The 12,258-nt window shown below is 49.7% G+C and overlaps 2 protein-coding genes across 5 annotated transcripts in view; one reads left to right on the forward strand and one right to left on the reverse strand.

The window, feature by feature from the left end:
• Positions 1-8,646, forward strand: part of ZSWIM7 (zinc finger SWIM-type containing 7) — a 70,970-nt gene extending 62,324 nt beyond the window's left edge. Inside the window, exons 9-12 of the mRNA XM_083715318.1 lie at positions 1,058-1,162; positions 4,732-4,807; positions 6,642-7,019; positions 7,634-8,646. The gene's annotated coding sequence lies outside the window, so the exon portion shown is untranslated. The remainder of the gene's footprint in view (positions 1-1,057; positions 1,163-4,731; positions 4,808-6,641; positions 7,020-7,633) is intronic.
• The window catches only part of SPECC1 (sperm antigen with calponin homology and coiled-coil domains 1), a 105,196-nt gene that overhangs the window by 9,602 nt on the left and 83,336 nt on the right, over positions 1-12,258 (reverse strand). For all 4 annotated transcript variants that reach the window (XR_014558461.1, XM_083715027.1, XM_083715029.1 and 1 more), the window contains one exon: positions 276-392. Coding sequence is in view for 3 of the 4 variants with exons in the window: in XM_083715027.1 (XP_083571153.1) it covers positions 276-392 (117 nt within the window). In the remaining variant the exon portion in view is untranslated. The remainder of the gene's footprint in view (positions 1-275; positions 393-12,258) is intronic.

The raw sequence follows: 12,258 nt of genomic DNA on the forward strand, positions 1-12,258 counted from the left end.
GAGAGTCTTAAATCATGGCTGCTACATTTCTGCTAGTGTTAAATTTTATTGCTTTGGTTCTCCCCCTTTTTTCTTTACAACCAAGCAGCATATAATACATTTTATGAAATGACTAAATAATAAACAAGGTCACTTGGTCAGGAATGGTTGGTGTGTGTGTGTGTGTGTGTGTGTGTGTGTGTTTACCCTGCAATTCCATTCCACATCACTAGGGGAAAGGTTTCCCCACCAAATCGCCGACCATCTGAAGGATGCTGGTGACAGAGGGGCCTCACCTTGTCCTGGCTGTTGAGCTCCTGGTAGGGAATGTGGGCAGGCAGGTAGGTGTGCAGGAGGGCGCAGAAGGCCAGGCCGTCGCTCCAGCTGCTGCTGAAGTTGGTGATGTCGATATTCTGCGGGAGGAAAAGAGAAGGGAAGGTGAGCTCAGCGGGAGAGGAAACCCAGAAGACAAAAGTCAAGAGATTGATGTGCATTATGATTAGTGAAATAAGTATTCAATCCCTTTGCGAAAGATGACTTAGTTGTTGTTGTTTAGTTGTGTCCGCCTCTTCATGACCCCCTGGATCAGAGCACACCAGGCCCTCCTGTCTTCCCGCAGTTTGGTCAAACTCATGCTGGTAGCTTCGAGTCCCACCATCTCGTCCTCTGCCGTCCCCTTCTCCTTGTGCCCTCCATCTTTCCCAACATCAGGGTCTTTTCCAGGGAGTCTTCTCTTCTCTTCTCATGAGGTGGCCAAAGTCTTGGAGCCTCAGCTTCAGGATCTGTCCTTCCAGTGAGCACTCAGGGCTGATTTCCTTCAGAATGGAGAGGTTGCATCTTCTAGCAGTCCATGGGACTCTCCAGAGTCTCCTCCAGCACCATAATGACTTAGTACTTGGTAGCAATTACAGAGGTGAGACGTTTCTGGGGGTTATTCTGTCTCTCACAGCTACAAGAAACCTACCATTAAAATTATGGACTGGTCATTTCTTCGTCAGGGGGCAAACGGGCAAATTTAGCAGGGGATCAAAACTTTTGCCCCATAGTGTATAAGTCAGCCTCCTTCACTCCTATTCAGCACCATGAGGACTGGGACCTTGCTGCGGATTAGACAAATTCATGGATGAGAAGACCACTGACAGCTGCCAGCCACGATGGCTATGCTTGGCCTCCAGAATCGGAGGTGGCAATGCTTCTGGGAGCCACAGGGGAGGAAGGTGCTTGGATCCTGCTCGCAGGTTTCCCACTGGGGCTAGGATGCTAGCCTAGATCCAGCAGGCTCTCTCCCTTTGACCCTGATCCAGCAGGCTCTCCTTGCTGCCTCCCAAGATCAACAAGTGCGCCAAGGCTGGACAAACAAGCAATCAACTCCCTATCAGTGGCAATAATGCAAAACAAAAGGCCTTTGGGTAGTAGGTTGGCATGGCAAGATGAATGCTGCCCACTGCCTGTGAAATTAACATTTTGGCAGGAGGTCCTGCGGGAGGGAAAGATCTGGGGGCGTTGGGGGAGAAGAGAAACTGTTTGTCCCAAATCTTAATTACCTCCACCTCCCGGCATTGTGTTAATTACATTAAGGAGCTCTGCTAAGATTTGATTAACTCACTTTGCTGCTTTTCAAGAGGAGGAGGGGAGGGGAGGGGAGCAAAGCGGAATATTTCTGTCCATTAACCGCTAGCTTCTTGGGTTTCGATAACGCCCCTTCAGATATTCTGCACCGGGGCAAAATAAAACAAACCAACCTATGCTTGTCTGATCCGTGGGGCTGGTATGGTCAGCGGAGCAGGAGCAGTCAAAGCTGCTATACTGCCCTTTGTAAATAATAATAATAATAATAATAATAATAATAATAATAATAATATTGTCTTCCCTGGAAATTTTGTTGTGGTGGGGCAGGAACTGTGGCTCCTTGCAGGTATTTCCAGGTGAACTGCTTATTGGTCATTCGCCTGGATTTGTTTGCAATTCAATTCAATCCCAAGAAGCTCAAGCAGGGAGGGGGGGTTACATGCTTCTCTCCCCCCCCTCCATTTTATCATCACAACAACCCTGTGAGGTAGGTTAGGCTGAGTACGAGAAAGTGACTGGCCCAGGGACACCCAGTGTGGGCTTCCTACCCAAGCAGGGATTCGAACCCTGGTCTCCCTGATGCTACGCCACAAAGGCCGCCTTTGTGGCGAGGATAATGCCTCCCCTGAGCTCCTGGGAGAGAGGCAAACACTGAACAAAACAGAGCCCGACTTCCTCGCAAAGGGCTGAGACCTGCCGAGATGTTATCCTCCCTGGTTGTTGTGACCTGGCCAGTGTTAAAGGCAAACCACAGAGCAGTTGGGGGAGAGACGGTGTCAGTTGGCCAAGCAGGAAGTCAGCCCAGAAAAGAGCTATCCTGACTTTGCTTAGCCAAACTGAGGAGGCGAGTTCTCCCCTTCCGCCTGCACAGGGAAAGGAGGACCTGGACGGAGGGCCAGGTGCAGCTCCCACATCCTGCAGATCCTGCTTGCGACAGGGACTGGGAAGGAGGGGCAGGATGGAAGCAGCGACGGGGAGGGCGAGCAGCGCCTTGCCGATGTCATCCTCGACCTTGGCTGCAGAAGACAAAAGCAATGCCAGGGAAACTTAGATAGGAGGACACTAGGGAATTAGATGGACACGGGTGGCGCTGTGGGTTAAACCACAGCCTAGGACTTGCCGATCAGAAGGTCGGCGGTTCGAATCCCCGTGACGGGGTGAGCTATTGCTCGGCCCCTGCTCCTGCCAACCTAGTAGTTCGAAAGCACGTCAAAGTGCAAGTAGATAAATAGGTACCACTCCGGCGGGAAGGTAAACGGCATTTCCGTGCGCTGCTCTGCTTCGCCAGAAGCAGCTTAGTCCTGCTGGCCACGTGACCCGGAAGCTGTACGCCGGCTCCCTTGGCCAATAAAGCGAGATGAGCGCTGCATCCCCAGAGTCGGTCACGACTGGACCTAATGGTCAGGGGTCCCTTTACCTTAGGGAATTAGAAGAGCCTGCAGGATCAGGCTAATGGCCCATCTTAGTCCAGGATTCTGCCCTCATGCTTGTGTCCATCCATTTCTGTGGGTCTATTCCAAGTTGAATTTAGAAGATGAGAAGCGTTTGATGGACTGGGCCAAAGGACCTCCATCTAGTCCAACATCCTGTGGCCGACCAGATGTCCTTAATGGTAAGCCCACAAGCAGGATCCGAGAATAACAGCAACGCTCCCCTCCTGCGGTTTCTAGCCACTGGCATTCAGAGGCATTGCTGCTTCTGACTGTGGAGGCAGAGCAGAGCCAGCCTGGATAGGACCCATCCATAGCCCTCTCTTCCTTCGTGGACTGGTCCTCTTTTAAAGCCACCCAGGTTAGTGGCCATCCCTGCCTCTTCCTCCTCCTCCTCCTCCTGTGGCAGGGAGTTCCGTAGTTCGACTATGTGCTGCGTGAAGAAGGGACTTTTCTTGAGGGAGGGAGGGAGGGAGGGAGGGAGGGTGGCATCATTCCCATGCGGATCTGGCGCCTCACCTCAAAAAATAAAAAATAAAGATGCTGCAGAGCTGGAGAAAAGGTCCAGAAAAGAGCCACCAAAATGATGGAGCGACTCCCCAGTGATGCAAGGTTCCTCCAATACAGTGGTGGGAATGAATGGAGGCAAAGTTGGCGTTGAAGAGAAAACACGGTGGATACTGACCAAAAATAAAAAACAATTTGGCAAACCCCTTGGGCTTTTCGTGCAAAAAAAGAAATGAATGATTTTGAGACATTCTGACTTAAAAGAAAGACTGCTTAACGGAACATGGCGAAGATGGGTGTTATTATGGACTGAATGTCTTAAATATATATTTTTCTTTTTAACCCGCAAATGGAAAATTGGAAGCCCTTTTTATCTTTCTTTATTATCTCTTTTCTTTCCTTTCCCCTCTTCTCTCCTTTTCCTTTTTTCTTCCTTTTTCTTTTTCTCTCTTCCTGTTTTCTTCGGCTCTGCTCTTCCTCCTCAGCTGAATACAACAGAGGGGAGAGGGCTCCTGCTCTGGGGTCCAGTTTGCAGCTTTCCCTTTGGGGCATCTGTTCGGCCACTGTGAGAGCAGGCGGCTGGGTTAGATGGACCCAATCCCGCAAAATCATCTTATGTTCTTGATAGGACAGTGCTCTGTTGGCCCTAATGGACTAGCCCCTCTGTGCTGAATTTGCTGGAAAGTCATTGCATTTCACCCCAAAATAAGGATATTCTGGATTCTCCAAAACAACTGCCCAGCTCCATGCAATCTGCCCTGCTAGCTAGTTCCAGGAAAGGGGGGAAAGGAAACCTCTCTCCACTTCAAGATGAGACACTGCACTTCCCAGACACTGAAGGGCATTGCTTACCAAGGGCTGGGGACAGAAATTGCCAGCTATCAAGAGACCATGTCAGTTCCTTTTATTTCCCCCCTCGGGAAAGCCCCCAGCCACCAATTAGTAACTGCCCGGTCACAGTATTTCGAGACAGCCAAAGCAGGGATGCGATTCGCTATTTCTTAAAGTGCTTAACATAACACAGGCTTGCACAAATATTTGAAAAGTCAATAGGGCTGAGACTGCGGGCTTATAATTGAAATAATAAAACAACAAATAAGAATTGGAGAGGGAGAGAGAGAGAAGATGGAGGAGGAAGTAGAAATTGTAATTCAAGATGAAGCAAATGGAGATACTTAAATGAGATTTAATTTGTTTTATATCGCCAAAATTCTTGCAGAAGTATGTTCTTAATTAATGTTCTCAGGCCCTCCCTGCCTCTTATAGTGCAAATCCTTTGCAAGTTTACTCAGAACACAAATCCCAATGGGACTTACTCCCAGGTGAATGACTGTACATCTGCGGCTTTATACGTTTACTTTTCAGATAATTTTCATCGATACTATTATTATAATTATTGCTACACACAACACACCAGTTTTAATCTCCTAGTTTCCATTACAATTTTATTTTTCATCCTCATTAAAATCAGCCTTGGATATTTTATGGTAAGGCAGAATGTACAGAAGAGTCTGCAGGATCAGGCCTATGGCCCCTCTAGTCCAGCATCCTGTTCCCACAGGGGCCAAGTAGATGCCCCAAAGGGAAACCAGCAAGGGAAGTTGCATGTTTGGAGCACATGGTACCATATTTTTCTGTCTATAAGACGCCCCCATGTATAAGACGCCCCCTATTTTGGGGGACTCCGATTTAAGAAAATGGGGGGAGATGTATCCGTGTACAAGGTAAAGGTAAAGGGACCCCTGACCATTAGGTCCAGTCGTGGCCGACTCGGGGGTTGCGGCGCTCATCTCGCTCTATAGGCCGAGGGAGCCGGCGTACAGCTTCTGGGTCATGTGGCCAGCATGACTAAGCTGCTTATGGAGAAACCAGAGCAGCGCACGGAAACGCCATTTACCTTCCTGCCGGAGTGGTACCTATTTATCTACTTGCACTTTGAGGTGCTTTTGAACTGCTACGTTGGCAGGAGCAGGGACCGAGCAATGGGAGTTCACCCCGTCGTGGGGATTCAAACCGCTGACCTTCTGATCGGCAAGTCCTAAGCTCTGTGGTTTAACCCACAGCGCCACCCGCATCCCATTGGTGTACAAGAAACCATCAAATTTTTGACATTTTTTTTTGGGGGGGGGAAACCTAGTCTTATACACGGAAAAATACGGTAAATCCATTCCTTATCAGTCCATTTTTAGATGTCTGCAGGTGAAGGTCTGGCCCTTAGCAATTTCAAGAATGCAAAAAGGCCCTGCTGGATCAGGCCAAAGGCCCATCATCCTGCTCTCACAGTGGCCAGCCAGATGCCTCTTCGGGGAAACCCACAAGCAGGATCTGGGCCCAAGAGCGACTCCTGTGTTTTCCAGCAACTGGCATTCAGAAGCATCGCTGCCTCCGTCTGCGAAGACAGAGCTGAGCCACTGTGGCCAGGAGACCTCGATAGTCCTCTACTCCTCATTGCAGTTGCCTAATCCTCCTTTAGAGCCACCACGGAGCATGGCCATGTGCTTTCCCAGCTGGTCAACAAGCCAGGACAACAAGCCGAGACTGGATAACACGAGCCTGGATCTCCGCCGGAAGCCAGGGCATGGCGAGAGGAAATGTGGAGCGAGCGATGAAAGCCATTTCCCGTTTTATAAAAGTGTGACTCGGGAATCTGTGGGAAAATATCCACACTTGGCCACTGTGCATCTTTTCATTTTTATTTCTTGAACATTTTGTGTTTTTTTGTTGTTGTTTTTTGAGAGCCAGCATGGCGTAGGGATTAGAGTGTTGGACTCGGGGAGACCCAGGTTCGAATCTCCACCTGAAGCTCACTGGGTGACCCTGGGCTGGCCATTGCCTCTCAGCCTAACCTACCTCTCAGGGTGGTGGTTGTTGTTGTGGGGATTAAATGCAGAGGGAAGAGTGGCGTGTGAGCCACCAAGCTCCGTGGAGAAAAAGGAGGGATAGGAATGCAATAAATAATAAGTTTGCCCATTTTCCTCTGGGCTCCCCTCCTCGCATCTGTACAACATCTGTGCAAAGCCCTGGGCCACCAGGAAAGAGTTGTTTGAATTTTGTGTGTGCAGGGGGGAGAGGAGGGTGATTATCTCTGAAATGCAACCTCCTTTACCCCGTTCACAGATCAGCTCCATTAAGCTGAGGTCTTTTCTTTCAACACAGGGAACTTCTGCCAGGCGATAAGGCAGGCAGAACTCTGGGGGATTATCTCAGCCCGACCCCTGCCACCTCTCAGCCGCTGAGAGGCATCGTGGTAAATCACCAGCGGGCAGGAGACGGAGTTGGCAGGCCTCAGCCAGGAAGTCTCCAGGAAGAAATATGGGCTTGGTGAGATTTTTTTGAACTGACAGGCCTCTAAATCACTCCTTGGGGAAAAGAAACAAGATTCTGCTGTTGCTGCTGGAAGGATCTTCCCCACTGCAAGGGAGGAATCCAATTTAGTTTGCATTTAAAGGCAAACCCACTGCACTCGCGCTTTCTGAAATGAAATGTGGACCGAAGCACAGTTCTCTGAATTTTGCTCTGCAGTTCTCCAGTCAGGTAAGGTTTTGCAAAGCAATTTCCCCCAACACAATTTTTGCATCCCTCCCCCCATATACATTCTGTTATATGCACGCTTTATCCTGGTATGTGCATAGAATACACACACACACACATATAAATATATAGAATAGAATGTATATACATAGAAATGCATATACCAGGATAAAACGTGCATGAAACAGAATGTATATGGGGGGAAGGGATGCAAAAATTGTGTTGGGGAAAATTGTTTTGCAAAAAAGTCCCCTTTTAGGAATGTAAGAAAAGCCCTGCTGAATTAGGAACACAAGAAGCACTGAAAGGCAGCACATCTGGTCCAGCCTCCGGTTCCCACAGTGGCTGACCGGATGCCCACGGGCACAAGACCCGGGCACAAGAGCCCTCTCTGCTCCTGTGGCTTCTGCAACTGGCATTCAGAAGCATGGCTGCTACAGACTGCAAAATTGGCACTCAAGCACTGATGCATTTCCACAGACCGATGTGGAAAGGCAGAGTGCTGAATGGTTAAGGTTGGAAGAATGAGCAGAGGAGAGAAATGGAACTGGGCAGGTTTGCCTGACTGCACCCCTCAAACCAAAGAATCCTAAACTGGGAGTGTCTCATTTTTGTAGAACCGGCCCCCAAGTGACCCAGGAAAGATTGTGCGGAACGGACTGTGGGAGTGTCAAAGTGTCAGAATCCGGCTTGCAGTTTCCACTGAAGAGAGGTAAAATTCCACCTGGCTGTATCAGGTGTGCGCCTTGTTGCGAAACCACCTCTCTGCGGACACCCAGCCCTCCAAAAATCCCCCGGATTAGAGAATAAAACCGCAAGAGGATTTCCCCTTGTGGGGAAGACTCAAGGCTTTCCCCCTTATCTGGGGCTGGAATGCAGTTCCTCCTCCCTCCCTCCCACCCTCCAACCTTAAATTGCTGTAGAAACAGTGTTGCAGAGTGGTTAGAGGTTCCTGGAACAAGCGGGCCAAGGAGATGTGGATTCAAATCCACATTTTGCCGTTGGGCTGACAGGGCTGAATCTTCTAGCACTCAGCTTCATTAGGAAGGGGCCGGTATTATTATTCCTAGTCTCAGGGAAAAGAACTTGATCCACTTTCTTTCAGGTTGGAGAGGAGCCTGTTGCAATCTTGGCCAGTCCCTTAAGTTACGGTAACTGGCTTCTGCTTGAACGATTAATGACGCATCCCTTGTTTACTTCAGGGATTATCTGAAGTGTCCGGGGGCAGCCGAAAGGTCAGCGGTATTCAGTCTTCCCCAAAGGACCACACGCCTTCCCTGACGGACACTGAGGCACGGACGGCAAGGCCTCACCACCAGCCACTGAGGGCTGGAACCCCTCATTCAGAGATGAGTCCCTCAGCCTCGCTCAACGCCAGAAAACCCCATTCCCTCAACAGCTGGGCTGCTACCTCCAAAGGGGGAGGTGGGCAAGGGAAAGGGTATTTCTACATTATTTTGCTGTTTACAAAACAGAAAGGAAAATGTTCTTCTCGGTTCGGCTTTCACTCACTCAGACCAAGCATCTAATGAAGTAGGTTGTTGCCTAAAGAAACCCTCAAACCATTTTTTTAAAAAAAATGCTGGTTCATAGCCTCAAGGTGTCATTAAATGCATTTCTCTTCAGGCTACATCTTTTTGTCAGGGATTCTTCAGCCACGATTCCTGGGGGCTGGACTGGATGACCCTTTTTTGGGGGGTCCCTTCCAATTCTGCAATTCTACAATTCTTCCCTGCTCCACGTGTCTGGTTGGAGCTGTTCTGTTGAGGGATTTGTGGGCCAAGACAAAAGAAAGGAGTGCTTCACACAGCTGAGTTAAACTATGAAACTCCTGAGATGGCCACCAACTTGGACGGCTTTAAAAGAGAGTCAGACAAATTCCTCATTTAATCCCCATAACCATTCTGTGAGGTTGGCTGGCCCGAGAGAGGCAGGGTCTGGCCCAAGGTCAGCTTCCTGGCTGAGTGGGGATTCGAACCCTGATCTCCCAGGTTCTAGTCCAACACTCCAGTTACACCACACTGGCTCTGTTGAAGGCCGAGCCCCCCCCCCCCTCTCTCTTTCTCGCGTGTGTCCAGCAACCCTGAGGGGGGAAAGAGAGACAAGTACTGCTTGATCCCTAGGTTAGGGCTGTTGCCTTCTAAGATAAGAAGCTGGATTTGGATGATTTTGGCCCCATGACAAATTGTCGGATCAACAACAGCCGGAGCACTTAAATCATGACCCGACTGCTAATGACGTGATTAATGAGGACGGAGGCTAATGAGACTAAGAGCGAGGAGACAAGAGCAAAGAACAGGAGTTATTAGTCCACCAGCAGCGTGGAGCCTGGGGGCTGCCCCCTCCCTGTTGTTCGCAGGCGTCAGTTTCTCAGCAAGAGAGATTAAGCTTGGGGTCTGGCGGGGGGGGGGGGGAGAGAAACATGGCTCCATCAACACCCACAGAACTGCTTCCACGAAATGAATTATTTGGGTCTCTGGGATAGAGGGGAATCCGGAGCGCGAGAGGCATCAAGACGTCACGTCACTGGCCGTAATGTCAACAGGGTGAAGGAGACGAGAAGAGCAGCTCGTGGCAACAGGAAAAGGCCTCAGGCCTGCCCAGTGGGGTTGCCCTGGGCTCCATGCCAGAGACCAGGAGCGGGGCTCACGTGGAAGCCAAAGGCTCTGCTAACAAAAACGGAAAATCCCTTGCTGTAACTGACGCCGTGTCGTAGGCTGCTTTCAACGTTTTACGTATGCATCTGGATATGGTGGAGTTGTCACAGCAGGGCTGGACAGATCTGTTTCCGTTTTTCTCTGAATTGCAGTCTGAAATATACTACGCCATGCTTATGCATCACAGAATCCTAAGAGTTGGAAGGGACCCCAAGAATCATCTAGTCCAACCCCTGCAATGCCGCTGTCCCACACGGGGATCGAACCTGCAGCCTTGACGTCATCAGCACCAGGCTCTAACTAACTGAGCTATCCAGTTGGTTAGTCGGTGAATTCTCTCAAAAACCCTTACAAGATGCATTCCAGATAAAGCCATCCAGACATAAGAATGCAAAAAGGGCCTGGATGCTGGATGAGGCCAAAGGGTCCTGTTCCCACAGTGGCTGGACCTGAGCCCCACAGCAGTGCTTTCTCCCCACATGCAGTTCTCAGCAGCTGATGCTCAGTGGCATTATTTGCCTCCTGACAGTGGAGGTAGAATATCGCCCTTCTTCACGCAGCGCCATGGTTAAACTGTGGAACTCCCTCCCACATTAATTAAGCTGTGTCAGCAATTGGGTATAGTATATAAAGAGCACATAACTGGCAATGTTTCCCTTTTTTAAAGGGAAATTACCTTATTGCAAATAGGATTCCTCGCAAGAAAAGGGAAAAGTTGACAGCTATGAAAGAGCAGCGTGTACCTCTCTCAGTACTCTGGTGAATGGATGGGTCCTACGTAAAGATTTAATGTAAGAGGAGTTTTTGTAATTAAAGCCAAGCAAAATATATTTTGGTGTTTCTTCATTGTTTCCTGAACGTGTGGTCTCCCCAGCACGCTTTCTGCAGCGCAATTAATCTGCTAAATACGCATCAGGCCACTGTGAGAACAGGGTGCTTGGCTAGACAGCCACAGGCCTGATCCAGCAGGCTCTTCTCGTGGTTTTATGTTCCTAAAATGAACAAGTCCGTCAGCTCGCTTTGGGGGAATGCATAAGTTGCCCAGCACAACGCCCCTCCTCGTGGGCTCAGTGCCCCCCCAACAACCACCACCATCATGTCACAGAGAGCTTTGTGCTGCCAGGGGAAGAAGGCAAACGTGTGGCGTTTGTTTGATGCTCTGAAGATAACAGAGGCAGGAAGAAGAGAAAGGTTTATAAAATAAATGCCTCGCTGAAGTTTCGGCCAACAATTACAGATGCCGCCGCCTTGTTAGAGAGGGTTGGGCAGCTGCCGCAGGAACCGCAGGGATCCCTCCGAGAGCCAAAATTAAAAATAAACCAAAGGAATTCTGCTGTCCTTTGAACCAAGGGGACGTGTGTGTGTGTGTGTGTGTGTGTGTGTTTTGGACCGGAGAGGTGGGTGGTTGTTTTTTGAAGCGAGAGACGAAGGGCGCTTTCCAGATTGTCGGTATTTGGGGGCAGGATTCAATCACACGCTGGCAAGTTTGTGTTGCGCAGTTGCTGCTGATCGGGAGGTCTTGCGCAACAAACTTGCTCCCCCCCGCACTAAAAGCAACAAAAACCACCAGATGCTTGGATAGGCGCTTACTTTGAGGCAAGGTCTCATCTAAGTTCCTTGCAGAGTTATGGGAACACGTGCCTCCTTAAATAGGTGCCTGATCTCTGTGCAATGAAGTCAGGGTGTGTGGGCAGGAAACAGGTCCAGCACTAGGAATCTGTCAGGGATTCTTCAGCTGAGATTCCTGCACTGCAGGGGGTTGGACTAGATGACCCCTGGATTCCCTTCCAGATCTGCTATGATTCTAAGACCTTCAATTCGGTGTAAGCCCAGCAACGAACGAGGCCAGCAGTGTCCTGCCTCGCCTGCTCCGAGACAGGGCAATCTACTGCGCAGCCTGCAAAATGTGTTGAAATGCATTAATTTCAAAATGCTGCTTTAAACAGGCAGGCTGGCGACCCACTGTAAACTTGGGGGAAGGAGCCAAACTGTTGTAGTGGAGTGATTGGGAACCCTTGCTTTGAATGCAGAAAGTCCCAGGTTCAAACAGCAGATGTGCAGACAGGGCTAGGAATTACTCCCTGCCGGAAGCCCTGGAGCTGCCAGTCAGTGTGGGCACTGCTGAGCTAGTTGGCCCAGTGTCTCACTTGCTGCCAGGGTGTAATCTACATTTATCTTTTGCCTTGCTGTTTCCAAGCGCAAGGTCTGTGCTTAAAAGCTCTGCCTTCGAGAGTGGGTTTTTTTCCATAGCTCAGTGGCAGAGCACCTGCTTTGCATGCAGACAGTCTCGGGTTCAATCCTGACACTTCCGGGCAGGTCTGGGAGAGAACTACAGTCGGGAAGCCCTGGAGAGCCGCTGCCAGCCAGTGTCGACAATACCAAGCTGGTTGGATCAAGGGTCTGACTACGGCAGCTTCCTACATAAACCAGCTCTTAATTCAGAATCATAAGGATGGGAAACTTGTTTTAGCATCCCATGTTGCCAAGGGAGTCGGCGTTTGCTGGAGAAGAGGGTGCACATATTGTCTGAGGAGCAAATGGAAATATACTCCATGCCCCCCGCTCAAATGCTGGCTCCTGTTTTT

Source organism: Podarcis gaigeae (genome assembly GCF_964106915.1).
Source record: "Podarcis gaigeae genome assembly, chromosome: 15".
Lineage (NCBI taxonomy): Eukaryota > Metazoa > Chordata > Lepidosauria > Squamata > Lacertidae > Podarcis > Podarcis gaigeae.